Raw genomic sequence first — 18,508 nt, 5'->3', positions numbered from 1 at the left:
CCCTTTGCGCCCCTGCATATCCTCGGCCAGAGTTGATTATGTAATGTCCCTCCGAGATACTTTTACTTAAGGGAGTATATTTGTCTTGTTTGTCTTGATTGCCTTGTTTGTTCTGTTTACACTTTGTGCGGCTCATGCCAAGAAAGAACCCCTTAATCTTATTGACAACAAGGTTATTTTCTACGACTTCTCCCCTTAACGACGACGAATGACAGAAAATATAACGAGGATTATCTTATATTGAGCTGTCCCTAGTATCACTGCGGAATACAGAGTTGTTGACAAGATGAGTTAAGAGCTCGACACAGATACCCCATAATAACACCGGACAGCGGAAATGACAGACTCGGTTTGGTCCTTCATCACAGATAGCAAAGGCAGAAGTTTCCTTGATACCCGAAATTGTTTGCCTGAGCGTGGTCTAGGCACAAGAGCAGCCGAGGTAGTTGCGGGTGCAACGGCCCGCATGACCCTCACAGCCGTTCTCGTTGCATTTTCCGACATTGCTACCGCAGTTATATCCGCATGGGCAGTCACGGTAGGGGCCCTAATAGGAGTTTATGGTTAGTCGCAGCGTGCTCGGGGGAGTATTAATGGTATACCCACAGAGAAACAAGTGATTCTATCAACGCTCAGCTCTCCATGGCAGTCGTTCTGGTAGCAGTTGCCGTTGGGATACCCGCAGTTGGCTTGGCTGGATTCTCCATTGGGGCGAGCAAAAGAGGTGGCCACAGAGGCAAGGCCGACGATGAGAATGGTAGTGAAACGCATGATGGCTGATAGAACTGATAGAATTGATTATTCTTTTGGGCTGTTTTGCTCGGAGTGTAGAAGATTGAATGCTTTGGGATGTGCTTGATGATTCTGAAATTCCAACGTTGAAGGAGGAGATATACCCTCTATTTATACCTTTTCTGAAGCCCTTCTGGGTATGAAGGCCATTCTCCAAATGTGAGGGCAGCTGAGCTGATTGCTCGTGATGATTGATTCCTTGAGACGAGACATTGGCATGAGAGACGACTCCTCATGCAATGGTTCTCACACACTCAAAAGCCAACTATGAGGAGTTCAACCCTGCATCTTCTCCAGCGGTTCTCATCCGCCCTAATTGCAATTGCATCTACAGAAATACATCTTATACGTCGAAAACACTATTTCTCGGGGTTTGGTCTCCCGCCTTCACGCCAGCAGTGGGAGTCGGTATCTCGATTTGCTCAAAGAGAATTGGCAGCTGGTGTTTTACGCTACCATAAATAAGCATGCAGGAAGTTGTGTGACAAGAATATGTTTAGGTAGACTAGGTCTGGCAAATGACTGGTGAATTTAACATCCTCCTTACTCGATTGGAAAGGGGAAATTTAAACGATAGGACGCCTCTTGTGCCTGGAAACCAATAGGAGTCAAGCATTGGATAGCTAAATGTTTGACAGCGCTGATTCCCAAGACCCAGTGGCGTATGTTCAACGATTAGCTAGAACATATAATCCAACAAGGCCGATGGAACTAGTAGTTTCCCTTAGTCATATCACATGAAGCAGGTGAGTTTAGCTGCATGGCTTTCTGCCAGGGTGGATGTCACTAAGGATGTGTCGCAGCCCAGCTCTTCATTCGCGCGTGTCCTTTCGATAATTCGAAGTAAAACACCTGCTGAAATACCCTGCTGGATCAATAGCTGTAGACTTCTAAATCTATGAGAATATATGCATCCACCGTATTCACACCCTCAGATGGCGGCCAATACAACTGAATCTTTGGCTCTCCACCGGCTTGCCGTATGAGGGCACTGTCAGCTTAGGGTCTAGAACAAGCATTTATCTGCACAATAAGACTATGGGTAGATCCCCGATCATGATCCCGTGAGGCGCCGCGAGATCGTCGCTGCAAGGCATCCTAGCCCAATGGCAGCCGAAAGCGTCGATCGAAGCTGGCCCATAACAGCATGCAGGCCCTTTTTATGGGATTAAAATGTCAATAAACTTCGTTATTTATTGCCCGAACAAGCATGCCATGCCTAAAATACGATCAAGTAGGAGGCGTCGGGAGCTGGTACATATGCACCTGACTAGCAGTGTGACGTGTGGCTACATATTATTGCTAGCCCTGCACAGACATTTGTTTTAGGCTGTTCCTCGGCTGTCTCTCGTGCAGTACGGAGTATTCATGCATGCTCCGTGCTTCTCCTTAGCTCAATGAGGCGTCTCTAACTAACCTGCCATATCTAACCGAGTGATTCTCTGACTTGTCTATTTATCTCGGACTCTAGAGAGCGGTCTCCTCTATCTGCGTCTGTAGTCAACTAGAGCATATATCACTCCTCATGATCTTGGAATGGCCATTGCTCTTCAACGCACCGTTCTTCTTCCGGTGTATCCGAGCCCTCCAATAACACCTGCTTTAACTCAGTGCTTTTCTTCAAAGTGTCTTCGTAGGCTTCCGTCCTCACCCATCCGTCATCGCCCAAACCTCCTAGCTCTGACTTCCAGTACTCAACGAGACCATTCATTTCGAACCAGGTTGGCTCCTGCTCGTAATACGCATCAACCTCAGACTGGGTAAACGAGACCGGGCATGGAAGTGGCTCCGATAGATGTGCATTGAAAAGATGCCAGTTTTCATATATCCTGATGAGAGCCCCTTTTAGGCTAAAAAAATCTCCACTCCATTGTTTCTCAGCGCGTCCAACAAGATGTTGAGATAGTAGCACACGAGGATCTTTCATCCCTGACAAGTGCTTTTTATTTAAGCCACCATTGAACGCCATGTAGATGTAAAAGAGCGTCCTGCGTCGATAAAGTTCGTCCGCTTGGGACTTTTGCTCCGGATCGAGTGAGTCATAGTTATCAGGCAGGCTGGGCTTCTCGAGTGTTTTTGGTGGCGGTTGATCTGGGCTCTGAAACATAGGAGGGTGTCCCGTGGCAAGCAGTAGGGGAAGCAAGGTCGCATGTTGCCAATCTATTATCGAGGAAATTTTATGGGTTTTCGGACATACAAATATGTTACCAGGATTAAGATCTGAATGATAAATAGATTAACCAGTGCTTTTGTTGCCATATCACGTTGGAGGGTTTCCTTACCCGGGTGGCGCAAGAGAGGACAGCTTAGGTCGGTGTGAGATTCCGAGCCAAGGAGGTAAGGAGCCACTTCCATATATTGATTGAGATACCTAATGTGTTCATTAGGAGAATTGATGGCCTCGAAGTGGACAACATGGGGAAATTTCATAGGGCGAGATCTGCCATATCTTTCTGTCCATTCGTACTCCCGTTTTCCGATAGAGATCAAGTAATCCTTTGGCGTTTTCCCTGTTATCTTCCGTATTAGTTTCCGTGTTCACCAAAACACTGTGGGTGGGAGAAGAGATATATTTACAAGGCCCACGAGATGTATCCAAATCAGCGCGCTGGCCGTACCAGAACATATAATCAGTTGTCGGCCCAATACAAAACCGTTCATCTTGTGACACCATGACCGGATCTGTGTCACTCATATATAAGTCAAGCTGCAAATCCGGTGGTAGATCACTTTTGTAATATATGCTCCCGAAATTGCCAAAAGGAATATCAAACAGCTTCTTCTCAATGTCAACAAGGCTCGTCACAAGATAATGACGTTCGTGCTTCGATAAATCAAACCATCTGGTCTCCAATGGAATACCAGACGCTTTTTCCATAATAATATACTCCACACCAACAGGATTGTTTGCATCAGCAGACCAACCAAATATACGAGGCACAGGCACACCCTTTGATCGCAGAAGGTCTGTTGTAGCAACTTCGCTTGCAGTGGTATACTTTTTCGGCACAGTAATACTGTAGGGGATTTTGGCAATGGCTTGGAATCCATCCTCTGAAGTAAGGAGAAATACCCGATTGAATCCGCCTTCAGCAAGTTTTTGAAGACAAGTAATTTTGCCGTGGCCGACGTATTTTTCGGCAGCGTCCTTCAGAGCAGCGACATTGAAAGAGATCCGTCGCTCTTCAAGACGGCGTTGTTCGTTATATAGGAATCGTCCTGATGTGTATGTAAATAGCCCATCATTCTCATTTGATCCAGCTCCTCTGAGAAGTCAGTTTCCACGATGCTTAAATGCCAGAGGCTATGAAAATACCAACCCATCGTGCGCAAATTACGCAGAAAGACCGAGCTGATGTTAGGGTTGAAGCGCCATCTCATGCAATTAGAGAATGAGAGGGTCAAAGGTCCTCTTTGCATTGCCATCATTTTCCAATTCGACTCTGCCCATGCTCATCAGAGGCTACTCTTTTTGGGTTTCAAACGACAACTGGAAGTAAGCGCGCGTGACTCGGTCGTTCTTATTGGATGATGATAACTAACTAGTGGGTCTTGTCTCTATATTTAACTAAACTAGTAACTAACTCTGATTGGATGGCCTAACTAGTTATCCCTGAGAATGAAACTGCATCACTTTAGATATTTTCCAATGTTGAATATGCAATGCTGGTAGTCAGTTACGTATTTTATCTCCATAGTTTGCATCCTGTGAAGCTTGTTAGATTCGGGTATTTTAATTCACCGCAGTGTAGTTAATATAACTAGTTGAGAGTGAATAACTCCACATAGAACTCCTTGTCAATTTCTTATTTCTTCCTTCACCAATCGTGGTTTCTAGCAACCGCAGGCTTAGTTCGTCTAGTGGTCGAGAAATGATAAAATTCCCCATTCTCTTGTCTTCTATTCGTCGCTCGATAGGATCCTCCACCTGCTATGGGTCCCGTTTAACTGCCAAAGCCCTCCAAAGCGCAAGCCGGTTGCTCACGACGAAGACTTCCTCGGCTGTCTCAAACTATGCGCATAGCTCCTCTATCGTCACTGAAGGCGGCATCCTATTGAGCCCCTCGCAGGCGAAAGACCTATTTGCCGGACGGTTCCCTACTGACTGTAACCATGATACCCTTGTCTTGAACCGTCTATCGCAGCATGATTACAAAAAGATTGTGCACGGTTTTGAATGCTCCCTCAGTGGGAGGTACGTTGCAGCGAAGTACATGGTTTGTTACTTAAGTATCTATTCTCACTAACTCGCTCACATAGAGAAGGCAAACCTTCAGGCTATCTTGTATATGGGGGGTGTCATAGCGCCTCCGTGCTCCGCGCACCACCGTCAAATATCCACGATGCATTAATGTGGAACATCATCGACCCCGTGGCTAATGCGCTTAAGCAATCAACGCGGAACGACGAGAAGTATTCCTTCCAAGTGATGACGAACATAAGCGTCGTATCCAGGGAGAAAAACGCTGCAATGAAAATCCCTGACATTAGGATTGCGAGACGAGAGCGTGCTCCACGTCGTGGAAAGATCCCACGGGACAAAATAGTATTCATTGCAGAAATAGGTTTCACGGAAAGCTCGTCTGAGCTTGAAAAATGCATTAAACAGTGGTTTAAAGCTATGCCCGAGGTTAAAGTTGCATTTCTTGTGAAATTGGATGAACGGCCACGGTTTAGTTCCAAACGTGCATTCATCCATCTCCCTGAATACGTGATCAAAAACCCACAAGTAGACGCTAACTCCAATACAGCAGCTTCCCTTAATAGTGAAGGAGTTGCAGAGATACATGGAGTCAGCTTTGTGGGTAATATATCCGCCTTTCTTGAGGTCTGGCGGAGAGGCCTTGACGGCGGTGCAGAACTGAGTGGTGAACGAATCGTAAGTACAAATGACATATTTCAAGTTTATTGCTCCTGCTTACACTAATAACGTAGAAATTTTACGATTCGTTCCAGCTGCTTAGCCCGCCAAAATTAGAGCTAGACACAGCTATGTTTGACTTTTCCCTAGATAATCGACAGCACGAGCAGCTGGTATTCGATTGGGTCGGGTGGGATGAGGCGCTTCGAGGACAGACTGGGGAATTGGCGCGCAAGCGATTCTTTTTTACCCTCGATGAATATTGTATAGCAGGGACAGAAGTTTCAGGGTAATAGAAGTAATTACAGTGCTCATGTTACGGTGTTCCTGGACCATCTCTTCTTGTCCATTCCCTATAACTATGGTTTCTCATTATTGGTCAAATTTAGCTTAATAGAACTAGTTAATGTTACCCAACTTCAACTGATTAACTAGTCATGAAGTAATACAGGTGGAAGAAAGGCAACTACCTAATTTGCAGCGATGAGGTGAATGCAATCTGAATTAGAGACATATTTTATATCTGGGACAAGTAAAGCTAGCTAACTAGCAACTTAAGTAAGAAAAGCTTGACTGATTGAATTGACATTAGAACAAGACAAGCAGACAAATTTGGATATCGACAGAACACATAAACATGAACATAAGACAAGAATGGCCAACCGAGCAAAACATAGGAAATGGGGTAGCGAACGATTTGAAGTGGGTAAATTACGAATGCCGGAGGGAGAGAGACATTATATTCATATCTGCCGATTCAACCGGTGAAAAAGAGTGGTTGGGTAGGGGAGACGCCTAGACAAACTTCTCCTTGAGCCTGTACAAGAAGCCGCTGATACGGTTCTTTTTCTTCCTGTCCATATCATCAGCGGCAGCTTCGGCATCTTCCTGGGCTGAAGTGTCTGCGTCTGCACCTGCTGTGACGGTGGCAGTGGTTCGAGGCTCAATTGGCTTTTGTTCTTGGGCCTTCTGCTCTGGAGCGCCTGAGGTAGCGGGAACTTCAGTTGTAACAGGGCCGGTGGTGGCTTCCGGGGTCTCCTTGGGCGCCTCGGGGACTTGGGAGGCGGTAGTTCCTTTGGTGACGGGTCCATCGTTCCCGGAGCTTTCACAGACAGCGCCTCCGGCTGGGACCTCTGGTGTATGAGATTTGGGTGAGACGTCTCCGGTGTCAGTTCCGGTTCCTGGCTGGAGAGAATCTTGCTTCGAAGTTGGTTCGGTGGTGGAGGTGGTGGTAGTAGCGGGTGCTGGAGCAGCTGGAGCAGTGGAGGAGGTGGTGGTTGTGGTGGTAGAAGTTGGTGCTGGAGCAGTAGAAGTGGCGGCGGCTGAGGTGGTGGGAGCGGGCTGACCGCTGCCCGTGGCTGGCGAGACTTCCTTAAGTTCCTTCTCGAGGTCTTTCTTCTCCTGGACCATCTCAGGAAGGCAAGCGGCCTCTGGGTCAACGTGAGCCTTGTTCATAGACTCCTTGACACGCTCAGGAACCTCCTTGGCGGGGACTTCAGGGTCATACTGCTGGCCACCGACAGCAGGAGCAGTCTTGGAAGAGCCAGCTGGCTTTTCCAGGGGCACACCACCAGCTAGGCCGGCGGTGGTGGCCTGGGGAGCGGCAGAGGAGATAGAAGGGTTTTCGTTAGGGCCTACAGACTTGGACTTGGGCTCATCAACAGGGAGGGCCGAGAAAGTGTTCTTCTTGTCGTGCTGCTTAGCTGCCATAGCAGCCATGGCAGGGTCACTAGCACCCTTGTCATAGCTTTCCTTATCGGTAGTAACTTTGGAGCCAATGGTGTTGCAGGTGACGTCGCCTGACTTCGGTAGCTGTTCACCTGGAGAAGTCTTGACGGGGTTTCCAACGGTTCCGGTGGCAGGTAAGGGGCTAACGGAGTATGGTTGCTGGTCATCGTTGGTGTTAGTCTGCTTCTTGTTAATCCCTCCGGTCTTCTTGTTGTTGCCTCCTGCTGCCGCGGCGGCCATCGCAGCCATGGCCGGGTCACTAGCATCCTTGTCATAGCCCTTCTTGTCGGTAGTGACGTTTGAGCCAATGGTGTTGCAGCTGATGGTGCTTTGTTCAGGCAGTTTCTCACCTGCAGCAACCTTGACAGGGTTTCCAACGGTTCCGGTAGCAGGCAAGGGGTTAACAGAGAATTGTTGCTGGCCATTCCCGTTCTCGCCCTGTTTCTTCTTCCCGTTTCCTCCGGTTGCAGCGGCAGCAGCCGCCATGGCTGGGTCACTGGCTCCCCTATCAGAGCTCTGCTTGTCGGTAGTGACATTGCTGCTTTGGCCCTTGGGGGTGCCATTTTTGGCCGAACATGACTGCTTCTCGCCCGAGGAGACCATGGTGGGGTTTCCAATGGTTCCGGTAGCAGGCATAGGGCTCACAGAGTATTTTTGCTGCTCATCTTTGCCAGAGAATTTCTGTTGCTCATCTCTGCCAGAGGATCTCTGTTGCTCATCTCTGCCAGAGTATTTTTGCTGCTCATCTCTGCCAGAAGATCTTTGCTGCTCATCTCTGCCAGAAGATCTCTGCTGCTCATCTCTGCCAGAGTATTTTTGCTGCTCATCTCTGCCGGAGAATCTCTGCTGGTCACCCTTACCAGAGACCTTCTGCTGGCTGTCTTTACCGCAGTCACCCTGCTTCTTATTCTTATCACTTGCTCCTGTTGCAGCAGCAGCAGCAGCCATGGCCGCCATAGCTGGATCACTAGCCCCCCTTTCGTAGCTTCCCTTATCGAGGGTTACATTGCTGCCTATGCCCGAGGAGGAGACGTTCTTGGCCGAATCAGGCACCTTCTCACCCGGAGCAAGCTTGACAGGGTTTCCAAGGGTGCCAGTGGCCGGTAGGGGGTTAACATTGTAGCCTTCATCCTTGATGGGACTCTCTGGGTAAGTTCCCGGTGGCTTCTCAAAGGGCACTTGACCGGCTAGCTGGGCAGTAGAGGAGCATGGAGCCGCGGAGGAGATGGTAGCCTGGTGAACATTAGGCTCCTTGGGGACAGTACCAGCCAGTGCTGCAGTGGTTGATTGGGGTGTGACTCCCGATATTGTTGTTGTTGTGGGAGCCGAACGGTTGTTGTTGTTGTTATTGTTGTTGTTGTTGTTGTTGTTGTTGTTGCCGTTTGCCATGTTTGTGGAAGAAGTTGGCGAGATGTGCCTTGGAAGTAAAACGCTATTGATGTTGTTGTGTTCGTCTGTCTCTTCTTGCAGCGCAGCAGGGTCAGTACGCCAGTGTCCGTCAACGATGAACTTGCAGAGCAGAGCGTCAGTACAATGTTGTTGTTTATGAAGCAGTGAGAGAGGGAAGAAAAGAGTGAAAAGGACGGTGGGATGTGAAGAAGTTCGTATGATCGAGCTGGTGGGGGTGTTTATGTTTTATGTTGTGATTAAAGGGAGGGAAAATGGTCGTCCGGCGCTAGTTTTGCGTGGTCGTGGTTATGACGTAGGGGCGAAAAGGCGACCTTTCAGGTACATCCGCCCGCCCGCCAAAACATCAGGCAGCACAGGTACCGGGAGGTATCTGCTTACCCAGCCACCGAGAAGAGGGACCAGGAGGGACCAGAGAGGGGACCAAAACGAGGAAAAAAGAAGCTAAAGGAAGAGAGTGGAAGAGGCAGAGACGAGAGATAGGGCAGAGAAATAATAGAGAGGGGGAACTAAGGATGGCCACACGCACCTTGTAGAGGATCGTCTCGTCGGTCTCAGGGAGGAGGACTTCCCTTTCAAAGCCGGCGTCCGTCCTCTCGAGCCTGATGCTCCTCGCCCAGTCGTCGAAGCTGCCGGTGACGATGACTTCCTGCGCCTGTCGGGGCCTGAGCAGTCAGCAGAAGAAGCTATTTTAGCTAGTTGCTTTCTTTATCAAAGGGCAATTGATGGGTTGACATGACAGTGAGAGCTATCAGGTTGAACAGGAGGGGGAGCCAGAATCGATAGATCGAAGATGCCCAAAGGGCCAAAACCAACGATGGATAATAATAATGGGACGAATGTTTTCTTCTTCCTTTTGGGCTGCCCTTCTTTGCTTCTTTCTGGCATCTTTCATTTCCCATAGTCTGGTAGAAACCATGGTACCTTGAGAGCGAGGTGGAGGTTGCGTTCCGGACTTACCATCTGAAGGTGTAGTATCCCATTCTTCTGGTCGAATGTCAATTGGCACGTCGCAGCTGTAACTAACTAGTTAAGCGAGCAGGACTCCGCAGAGAAAAGGGAAAAAAGCAAGCGTCGGACAGGAAGACGACGCTGAGATGATGGGAAGCAGACTGGAAGCTGGAGGTGAGGCAGAGCAAAGGAAGAATTAAGAGAGATGGCTGGTGAAGAAGAAGAAGAAGCAAGCAAGCAAGCAGGCAAGCAAGCGCTATCGGACGCTGTTTATTGGATGGAAGTCGGCAGCGGGCAGCAACTCGCAGCAGAGACAGACGCAGAAGACGCTGCAGGTATAACTACAAAGAGAGAAGCTGTCAGTTGTAGTCAATTAACTAGTAACTCTGTGATTCTGTAACTATACAGCAGACAGCTGCAATACGAGGGCCAGCAACAGCAACAGCAACAGCAACAGCAACAACAACAACAGCAAGGAGACCCGAGCTGCCTCGTCTCGTCCCATGGAAGCGAAAGACTCACGTGTGGCAATACCTGCAGAGCCCGTAGCGGTACCTCAGCCTCTGCGGCAACCTCTGCGGGCGGCGGAGTATCGCTACCGGCACCAAAGTCACTGGCGAAGCTTGAGAGTCGGGTAGCTTTCCTGGTGACGTTCTAGAAGGAGAAGAGAAGCGGCAGAGAAGCGAGCGAGGGCGACCTTGGTTTCTTGTCTCTGGTCTCTGGTCTCTCTGTTTTGCTTTCGCTCGGGCTCGTCTCGACGTCATCGCGGCCTCTTCGCCTACAATCTACCTAACTACCTGGCTTCAGACCCTCCCATCTTCAGCCTCTTTCTGCCTCTTCTGCGTCTTGTGTCTCGTCTTCGTCTCTGCCGTCTTGCTTGCTCACTGCGAAATAGTTAGCTTCAGATAACTAGTTAACTGCCTGGTTTTGACTGTTCGCGTTTCTTCTGCTGCATCGTGCGCTAGTTCATCTTCATCCCGCCCAACCCCACGCCAGACCGCAGGCTGCCTCCATCCTCCCCCAGACACCAGGCCAGGCAGCACGCCGGATACAGAGACGCCCCAGCATTACAGACCCCAGCAAGACAACTGGTTGCTCCCTCGATAAGACTCGCTCCTTTGCAGGCCCGTTTGGTGGCCAGGCTTTACCGTCTTCGCCCTGGTTTCCCTTGACTGTGGCGGTTTTTCCAGTTTAACTAACTAGTTAGCAAGCCACAAAGAGACATCGCCATCAGAGGAAGCATCGCCGTCATCACCAGCCATCAAAGGACAACGAAGATCAAGCGTGCTCGAGAATCGGCATCAGCACCTAGCACCAGCACCTAGCACCAACACCAGGCCCGGCACCGAGTCGACTGCCGGAGACAACAGACCGACACACAGAAAAGACAAGTCGAGACGAGACCGATGTCTCAATCGCACTTCGTCTCTAACCCGTTCAGTGCCAACGGTGGCGGCAGCAGCGTCAACCGCATCGACGAGGAGGAAGAGAACGTCACCTCGCCCACAGACCCCGTCAGGCCAGATGCCGGCAGCAGAGAGGTCCCCAGAAGCACATACACCACCAACGCCCACACCAATACCAATACCAATACCAATACCAGCAGCTCGGGATCGTCAGCTAGCAACATGTTCGGGGCCAGCCCCTTTGGCAGCGCTGCCGGCCAGCACCAGGAAGCATCCAGCGGATTCCCCAACAACTACTCCCTGGGCCGCCGCACCTCCGTCTCCGCCGAGTCCCTGAACCCAACGACCTCGGGAACAGACAGCTGGACCCCTCCTCACCACCCCAAGAGTCCCGCCCAGCTGTCCCGTCTGCAGGCCGCGGTCTCATCCAACTTCCTCTTCGCCCACCTGGACGACGACCAGTTCAAGACCGTGCTGGACGCCCTCGTCGAGAAGCCCGTGCCGGCCAAGGACATCAAGGTCATCACCCAGGGAGACGCAGGCGACTTCTTCTACATTGTCGAATCAGGCCATTTTGACATCCACATCCACCCTTCCGGCACTGCTCAGCCAGGTGGTCTGGCCGGCCTAGGCGCAAAAGTCACCTCTATCGGGCCGGGAGGTGCATTCGGCGAGCTGGCTCTGATGTACAACGCCCCGCGTGCAGCTACGGTCATCTCAACCGAACCATCTACCCTCTGGGCCCTGGACCGCATCACCTTCAGACGCATCCTAATGGACAGCGCCTTCCAGCGTCGACGCATGTACGAGGCCTTCCTGGAAGAAGTGCCATTGCTGTCGTCTCTCAAGCCATATGAGCGCTCCAAGATAGCCGATGCCCTGGACACCGTCAAGCACCCCAGTGGAGCCACCATCATCGCCGAGGGTGAGCCAGGGGAGTCCTTCTACCTGCTCGAGTCCGGCGAGGCGGTGGCGTACAAGGCCGGCATCGAGGGTCCGGTCAAAGAGTACAAGCGTGGTGACTACTTTGGTGAGTTGGCGTTGCTGGATGATAAGCCTAGACAGGCCACCGTCGTCTCCAAGTCGGAGGTCAAGGTTGCAAAGCTCGGTAGAGACGGCTTCAAGCGTCTGCTTGGGCCCGTGGAGGAGATTATGCGGAGAGAAGACTATGGCACAGCCAGTGCCACGGACTCGGAGGCCGGTAAAGAGCAAAAGGGTACCTAGTAGTTAACGTACGTGGTGTTTTTTAAACTCCTAACATATCCCGTCACCTTCTAGTTTCACCTGGAATGGCTTTTACCATGTGGTGGTTTTGTGTCTTGTCTTGTGGGCATTTAAAAGATGCTTCTTCTCTTCTTCTCTTCTTCTCGTTGGATGAATTAATGTTAAATGCTAGTACAAAGTCTCGTTTCGTCATTCGCTCTTAAAAAAGATAACGCTGGTGGGCTAAATGAACCAATTAGAGTCATGGAAAAAGACGGTTCTCTGATTATATAATACATCTGCGCAGGAACGAAGTTATATCATTGGCTGATATTCGGGATTTACTTACTAAGCAGTACACTTGCACTTCCCCCTTGCCATCTTTTGGTAGGAGAACAGTAAGAAAAGAAGATGAGGGTCCTGTTTAAACAGTTATCAAATCAAGTACAGTCATTCCAAGAGAGCACGAAGCTGAGAAGCTGTATGTCTGCTAAAGAAATCGAGTTAGAGGCATTTCAATGGCCAAAAGCTATTATCAAATGGCAAAGCAAGCCAGCGTCTGCATGACCAAAGAAGCCATCACAGACCCATTGAGATTGATATACCGATTAACTACCAGAAAGAACCAAAGCGTCTCCGCAATGTGTATATATTGGAGAGTAAACAACTTCATCCTCATTTTTAACGCATAATGGAGTACTCCGTATATGACAGTTAATAAGTCTGTCACCGTCTAACTACTAGATCACTTCGAATAACCCATTTCTCCCCTCCTGTCACTTCCCGTCCTTCATGCAACAGACACTCATCTCCATGCCGATGCAGCAGTGCCATACCAGTCTCCATTCCAACAACAACCGGCTCGGGTTGGCTCTGTGCTTTACCTTTCTTACTCCCTGGCCCCGGCTCAGGGTAGAAAGCCGTCTCGCCTCCTGAACAGGTGCTCAGGTATATCAGCAGCGTCCAGCTTGTCCGCCCCTTGACCGGCGGCGTTCCATGCATTACCTGCACCGACTCATCATCTACATATAACCACCAGTCAACGCATTTTATCCATACACAGGGAAAAATAGTCGGTTAGAGAAACGTACAATGCTGTCCAAAGAACTGGCCCTTGGTATACCGATATATGCGAATGTTCGGATTCAAACCCAACACCTCCCCGTCCCAGTCTACTTTCTCACCGTCATCCTCATTGTCACTCTGGCTGGCACTGCTGCAAACCAACTCCTTCAATCCCGTGCCTGACCACAGGAGCTCGGCAAAGGAAGCGTCGTCTACTTGAAACCGGTCGTTGACGCGCAGTGCCTCGTCCTTCTTTGGCCGGCCGGGAGTAGTGATCAAGGGTAGACTGGTCAGGAAGGAGATGTATGTCTTGCACAGCGCAGAGGAGAAGAGGTTGCGTATTATGTAGATCTGGGAGGGCAGGATGGGGGTTAAGCAGAGGTCGGAAGTTGGAGGCAGAGGGCGTAACGCCGGCCAGTTAGGGGTCTTTTGAGCAGGGGACTCTTCCCTTGACTTGGCTGCCACTTTAGACGTCACTTTGGCCGTCTCTTTTGCCGGTTTCTTTGGCATCTCGTCTTGTTTCTCTCGTTCTCTTCTTCTCTGCTTCTTCCCTTTGGGTATCGTTTTTTAACTAGAAGCCTCGTATTGACATGCAGGCAGCTGCTGGCCAGCCACTCACAACCACGACGGGCTTGCTTCCTTCTCGCTGCCTTTGCGTCCTCCTCGTCGTCCTCCTCACTTCCGTCAATCCTCGATTATCCTCCATAGAGAAATAAGATGCAAACAATAATAATATAAAGTAAAAGCAAAAAAGAAGTCTGGATAAGGCCCGCGCTAACCCCAAACAGGCAAAGGCGGGCCCATGCAAAATCCGCGCTCGGCATTTTTTTTTATCGTAAGGAGTTGGCAGACTCGAAGCAAGAAGAGACCTTAAGACGACGACGACGACGACGAACGACGACGGGCGCCGCAGCATTCGACGCAGCAACGACCCGCACGCACGCACACGACGAGGCCGAGCAAAGCCAGAGGGATGCGCTCTCGACGGTGATGACCATGTCTTCGTCCCAGGCCGTCGCGGCGTCGCTCATGGGGCCTCCGCCTCCCGACGCCGTGCCAGAGAGGTCTAGCTTTGACCGGCTCGATGACCGTCACCAGCAGCACCCCCAGCACCACCGCGAGCAGTCCCAGCGCCAGACGACGCCCACGCCCGCCTCTACCGCCGCAGAAGAAGCCAGCGCCGCGACGCTGCCATCGGCGGCGAATACTAGTGAGACCAAACTCTCGTCTGAAGATGGTCCCGGTACGTCAACTCCTAGCTGCTTGAGTTCAGCGAGCCCTTGGGCTCTGACGTTATTTCATTGCTGACCGTTTCAACTCTACCAACGCAGACCGGCAGCGTTCCCCCCAGTCGGAATCCCAGAAGCAGGCCGCCGCATCTACTCTGCTAGCACAGCTTCTCTCCAGTCAGACCACCGCCGCTGCCGCTGCACCGAATACAGACACATCAGTTACAGCTACTACTACTACGACAACCACAGATAATAATAGTAATAATACTTCGCCCGACCATCCAGTTGCTGCGGCCAACAGTGACGGTAACGCCTGGTCGAACTCAAGTGAGCAGAAGCAGCCAGAGCAAGACAAGAAGCCTGAAATTGCTGCGACACAACCAAACGCCACCGATGCGAGCGCAGTGAACGACTTCCATGGACTGCCTAAGATGGGGGACCTATCTGCATCAGATGCGCTACCAGCCATAGACATGCAGGCCGACCCGTCTATGCTCGGATCACTGGACAATGTCGATCTCAAGGTCTCAGATCTCAACGCTCACAACTTCTCGGATTTCTCTGCCCTGGCGACCACGCCTGTAAATCCTCGAGATGCAATTGATCAAAACGCATTGCTTACCAGCGGTGCTGCATATTATGATGACTCGCCGACCATGAACGGAGGTGGACCAACGCCACGCATTGTAGGATACCCGGATTTTTCCAATTCAACAGACGTCAAGGGCCGCGAGGGCTCTGAATCAGTTGCTGGATCGGAGCCCAGGATTCAAGCGTTTGCGAAACTCGAGTTTGACGATGGCCATTTCTACGTTAATACCTATTCTTTCATCCTGGGACGTGATGTCCGAGCTGCTCGCGCCGCTTTTCAGAGAGAGTATCAGGCCAAGCAGAACAACAAGGCCCATAGTTCCAGTGGACACAAGACCCGCACGCCCAGTAGAGTCAAGAGAGAAGGCAGTGCGTACATGGGAAGTGTCATCAGCGACAAGGGCGGAATCATGGGCTTTGACCCTGACATTCCCCAGAATGGCCCGCCACAGATGAGCTGGAAATCATCCAATTCTTCGGCCGATCAGGTTGCCCGGCCGTTACTGCATATATCTCAGGGAGAATCGCAGGAAAACTCCGAACCGCGGGAGATGACTGACTATAACGCTTTAGCTATGCAATCGCTGCAGAGAGGCCACCATGAACCCAAGAGAGTCGATACTCTTTCATTGCTTCCTTCACCAGAGGCATGTCCGACCATCCCCATACACCCACCCATGCCTGCCCATGGCGGTTCTTCGCATAGGGCAATTTCAAGGAAACACGTCAAAATCGCATACAACTTCCATAAAAACGTCTTCGAGATGGAAGTCATTGGTCGCAACGGTGCTTTTATGGGTGCCGATTGGCTGGCTCCTGGCCAAGTCAGACCTCTTCACAGCGGAGATTTCATACAGATAGGTGGTGTCCGAGTCCGATTTTTGCTACCAGACGTGCCTATTGGAGACACCGGTGCAGATGCCGCGCCTTCTTCGCCTCCGGAGATGGGCCAGGGCTTACCTGACCAACCTGATAACGAGGAGCCTGAAGCGTCTGTCGAACGACCTACTGTAGAGAAAGAATCGGAGCGAAGCGAGGCTGATGAACCGGTTAAGGCGAAAGGAAAGACTCAACAACAACAACGACCTGACCCCAAAGCAACTGTCGCAGAACCTGGTCAAGCTAAACGCCGCGGACCCGGCAGACCACCCAAGGACGGTATTATGTCCAAACGTGAAAGAGCAGAGATCGCACGCGAACAGAAACTGGCCGCTAAACGTGAAGCTAATGGCGCCGCCGCTGCCACAGCTATTTCCCCTCCGCCAGCTGGTACAACGGCCGGTAAGAAGCCTGCCAAAGCCGCCAAAGAACCTGCCTCTGCTTCTGCTACCGCTCCTCCTGCTGCTGCTTCCGCAATTAGCCCCGAGGACCCATCTACGGCTCCTGTTAAGGTGGAGAAACGAAAGTACACCAAGAGGAAGAAGCCTGACTCTACCCCTGGAGAAACAGTAATGCAGTCCATCGAAGGAGGAGGCGCAGGTATAGCAGCCAACATGGAAATACAACAGCACACCGAACCCATTCGTCCTCCTGCACCGAAGAAACGAAAACCCTCCAAGTCTCCATCTCCCGACTATCCGCCAGAGAGCTTCTATACCCCCAAGGAACTCGCCAAACCACCGTATAACTATGCGGTGCTCATCTTCGATGCATTATCAGAATCTCCTACTCCCATGACATTAAAACAGATATACCGTGCTCTCAAGCTCAAATACCCCTATTTCCGCTTCAAGTGTGAGACCGAAGGTTGGACGTCAAGTGTACGACACAACCTCAACGGTAACACGCATTTGTTCATGCATGCGGAACGGGACGGCAAAGGATGGTCATGGAAACTAATACCCGGCGCTTCGGTGGACAAGGAGAAGAAACGGCGTCCGTCGCCTCCACCAGTCCAAGACGTATCTAGCAACAGCCAGCAACGCTTCCTTCCACCAAACACACCTGGAGCTCCTTATAATGCTCCTCCAGGCCAATTCAACAACAACCGTCGTCAATATCCTCCGTACCAACAACCTCCGCCAAATGCTCAGTTCCCACCACACCAACAGCAGCAACAGCAACAACAGGCTCCCCTACAAGCGCCGTCCGCTACACAACCCTCCCAGCCTGTGGCAGCGGCTAAACCTCCTCCACTTCCGCCTCCGCCTCAGCCTCCAGCAGCTGTAGCAGTTCCCCCAGCACATCCTCCTACCCCTAATCTACCTCCACAACTACTCAAAAGTCTCCCACCCGCTCTTTCTGTCGTGAATCTTACTCCATATCGTTCTCCTTATATCCTTGCTTCTCCATTTCCTCCGCCACAGCAACGGCCACCTCACCAACAGCCTATACAGCCGCATCCACCACCCCCAACTCATCCGCCTATTCATCATCAGCAGCAGCAGCCTAGGTCGCTGCCGCCGCAGATGCAGCAACCACATCACTCTCAACCCCCTCCACAGCAACAGCAACCTCCTCCAAACCAGTATAGGTTTCACAACCAAATACTCCCCCCTAATCATGGTCAACCCCATCGTCCTCCACAACAGCCGCAGCCTCCGCCACCACCACAGCATGCTCAGGCACCACCGCCTCCGCCGCTGCATAATACCCCTGTTACTTCAGCCCCAGCATCTCAGCCCAGTCATCCACCGCCTACAACGGCTCCAGCTTCCACTCAGCCAAATGCCTCTGTGCCAGCTCCAGTTCCTACTCCTGCTCAGACTCCGGTGCAGAAACCAGGCGGCATGGACCCTGCTTTCCTAGCTCGAGCCAACCAGGCAATTGATAATTTCGAGGCAGTCCTTATAGAGGACTATGAGGATAAAGATTACATCCGCAACGTCCTACGGAGTGCGCGCGACAGGGTTCTCCATAACGCAAAGGAAAGCTCGTTCCCAGGCGGTGAGACGAAGGATGAAACTGTTATTATTGATGCTCTGAGAGGTATAATTGGTAGTCTCGGACAAGATCATTGAAGACTCGCCGATTATGAACCCTGGAAAACTTTGGATGTTTCGTTGAGAGAGGAGGCTAATGAATTCTTTGGGAATGTCTCATGGTTGAATCTAATATACTCCTTACCCTATCTATGCCTTTTCCTATACACCGTCATTATCCGCTATATCAGCCAACCCACCTCTCACCCGTTTATACCCCAACCCATCCGCACGACTCTTCCGTGCAAGATATACGAATGATGCGAAACGCTTTTCTTTGACTAAAAAAAGATATCATATCATGTTTCCCCTGGGTGTTTTTGATTCTTCCTCCTCTTGGAGACCTTATGC

General features: G+C 50.9%; 7 protein-coding genes across 7 annotated transcripts; 4 read left to right on the top strand and 3 right to left on the bottom strand.

The window, feature by feature from the left end:
- Window positions 1-2,308: 2,308 nt before the first annotated feature.
- Window positions 2,309-4,116, bottom strand: TRV_01286 (uncharacterized protein; the record flags this gene model as incomplete). Its single annotated transcript, XM_003024528.1, has 4 exons — window positions 2,309-2,952; window positions 3,075-3,302; window positions 3,370-4,011; window positions 4,113-4,116. The coding sequence occupies 4 exons, from the start codon at window positions 4,114-4,116 to the stop codon at window positions 2,309-2,311; spliced, it is 1,518 nt and encodes a 505-aa protein (XP_003024574.1).
- A 548-nt stretch (window positions 4,117-4,664) lies between these two features.
- On the top strand, window positions 4,665-5,946 carry TRV_01285 (uncharacterized protein; the record flags this gene model as incomplete). The annotated part of the gene is made up of 3 exons (XM_003024527.1): window positions 4,665-4,987; window positions 5,098-5,671; window positions 5,728-5,946. 3 exons carry the CDS (start codon window positions 4,665-4,667, stop codon window positions 5,944-5,946), a joined length of 1,116 nt encoding a protein of 371 aa, XP_003024573.1.
- A 502-nt stretch (window positions 5,947-6,448) lies between these two features.
- Window positions 6,449-9,676, bottom strand: TRV_01284 (uncharacterized protein; the record flags this gene model as incomplete). Its single annotated transcript, XM_003024526.1, has 4 exons — window positions 6,449-8,996; window positions 9,170-9,297; window positions 9,318-9,443; window positions 9,605-9,676. The coding sequence occupies 4 exons, from the start codon at window positions 9,674-9,676 to the stop codon at window positions 6,449-6,451; spliced, it is 2,874 nt and encodes a 957-aa protein (XP_003024572.1).
- A 268-nt stretch (window positions 9,677-9,944) lies between these two features.
- Window positions 9,945-10,648, top strand: TRV_01283 (uncharacterized protein; the record flags this gene model as incomplete). Its single annotated transcript, XM_003024525.1, has 3 exons — window positions 9,945-10,074; window positions 10,148-10,261; window positions 10,398-10,648. The coding sequence occupies 3 exons, from the start codon at window positions 9,945-9,947 to the stop codon at window positions 10,646-10,648; spliced, it is 495 nt and encodes a 164-aa protein (XP_003024571.1).
- A 497-nt stretch (window positions 10,649-11,145) lies between these two features.
- TRV_01282 (uncharacterized protein) lies at window positions 11,146-12,369 on the top strand (the record flags this gene model as incomplete). The annotated part of the gene is made up of 1 exon (XM_003024524.1): window positions 11,146-12,369. One exon carries the CDS (start codon window positions 11,146-11,148, stop codon window positions 12,367-12,369), a length of 1,224 nt encoding a protein of 407 aa, XP_003024570.1.
- Window positions 12,370-13,074: 705 nt separating this feature from the next.
- Window positions 13,075-13,923, bottom strand: TRV_01281 (uncharacterized protein; the record flags this gene model as incomplete). The annotated part of the gene is made up of 2 exons (XM_003024523.1): window positions 13,075-13,370; window positions 13,440-13,923. The coding sequence occupies 2 exons, from the start codon at window positions 13,921-13,923 to the stop codon at window positions 13,075-13,077; spliced, it is 780 nt and encodes a 259-aa protein (XP_003024569.1).
- Window positions 13,924-14,409: 486 nt separating this feature from the next.
- TRV_01280 (forkhead domain protein) lies at window positions 14,410-18,196 on the top strand (the record flags this gene model as incomplete). The annotated part of the gene is made up of 2 exons (XM_003024522.1): window positions 14,410-14,656; window positions 14,745-18,196. The coding sequence occupies 2 exons, from the start codon at window positions 14,410-14,412 to the stop codon at window positions 18,194-18,196; spliced, it is 3,699 nt and encodes a 1,232-aa protein (XP_003024568.1).
- Window positions 18,197-18,508: the final 312 nt, after the last annotated feature.

The sequence above is a fragment of the Trichophyton verrucosum genome (assembly GCF_000151505.1).
Source record: "Trichophyton verrucosum HKI 0517 chromosome Unknown contig00109_1.f1.exp, whole genome shotgun sequence".
Taxonomy (NCBI): Eukaryota; Fungi; Ascomycota; class Eurotiomycetes; order Onygenales; family Arthrodermataceae; genus Trichophyton; species Trichophyton verrucosum.
This window is presented reverse-complemented; position numbering and strand designations above follow the sequence as displayed.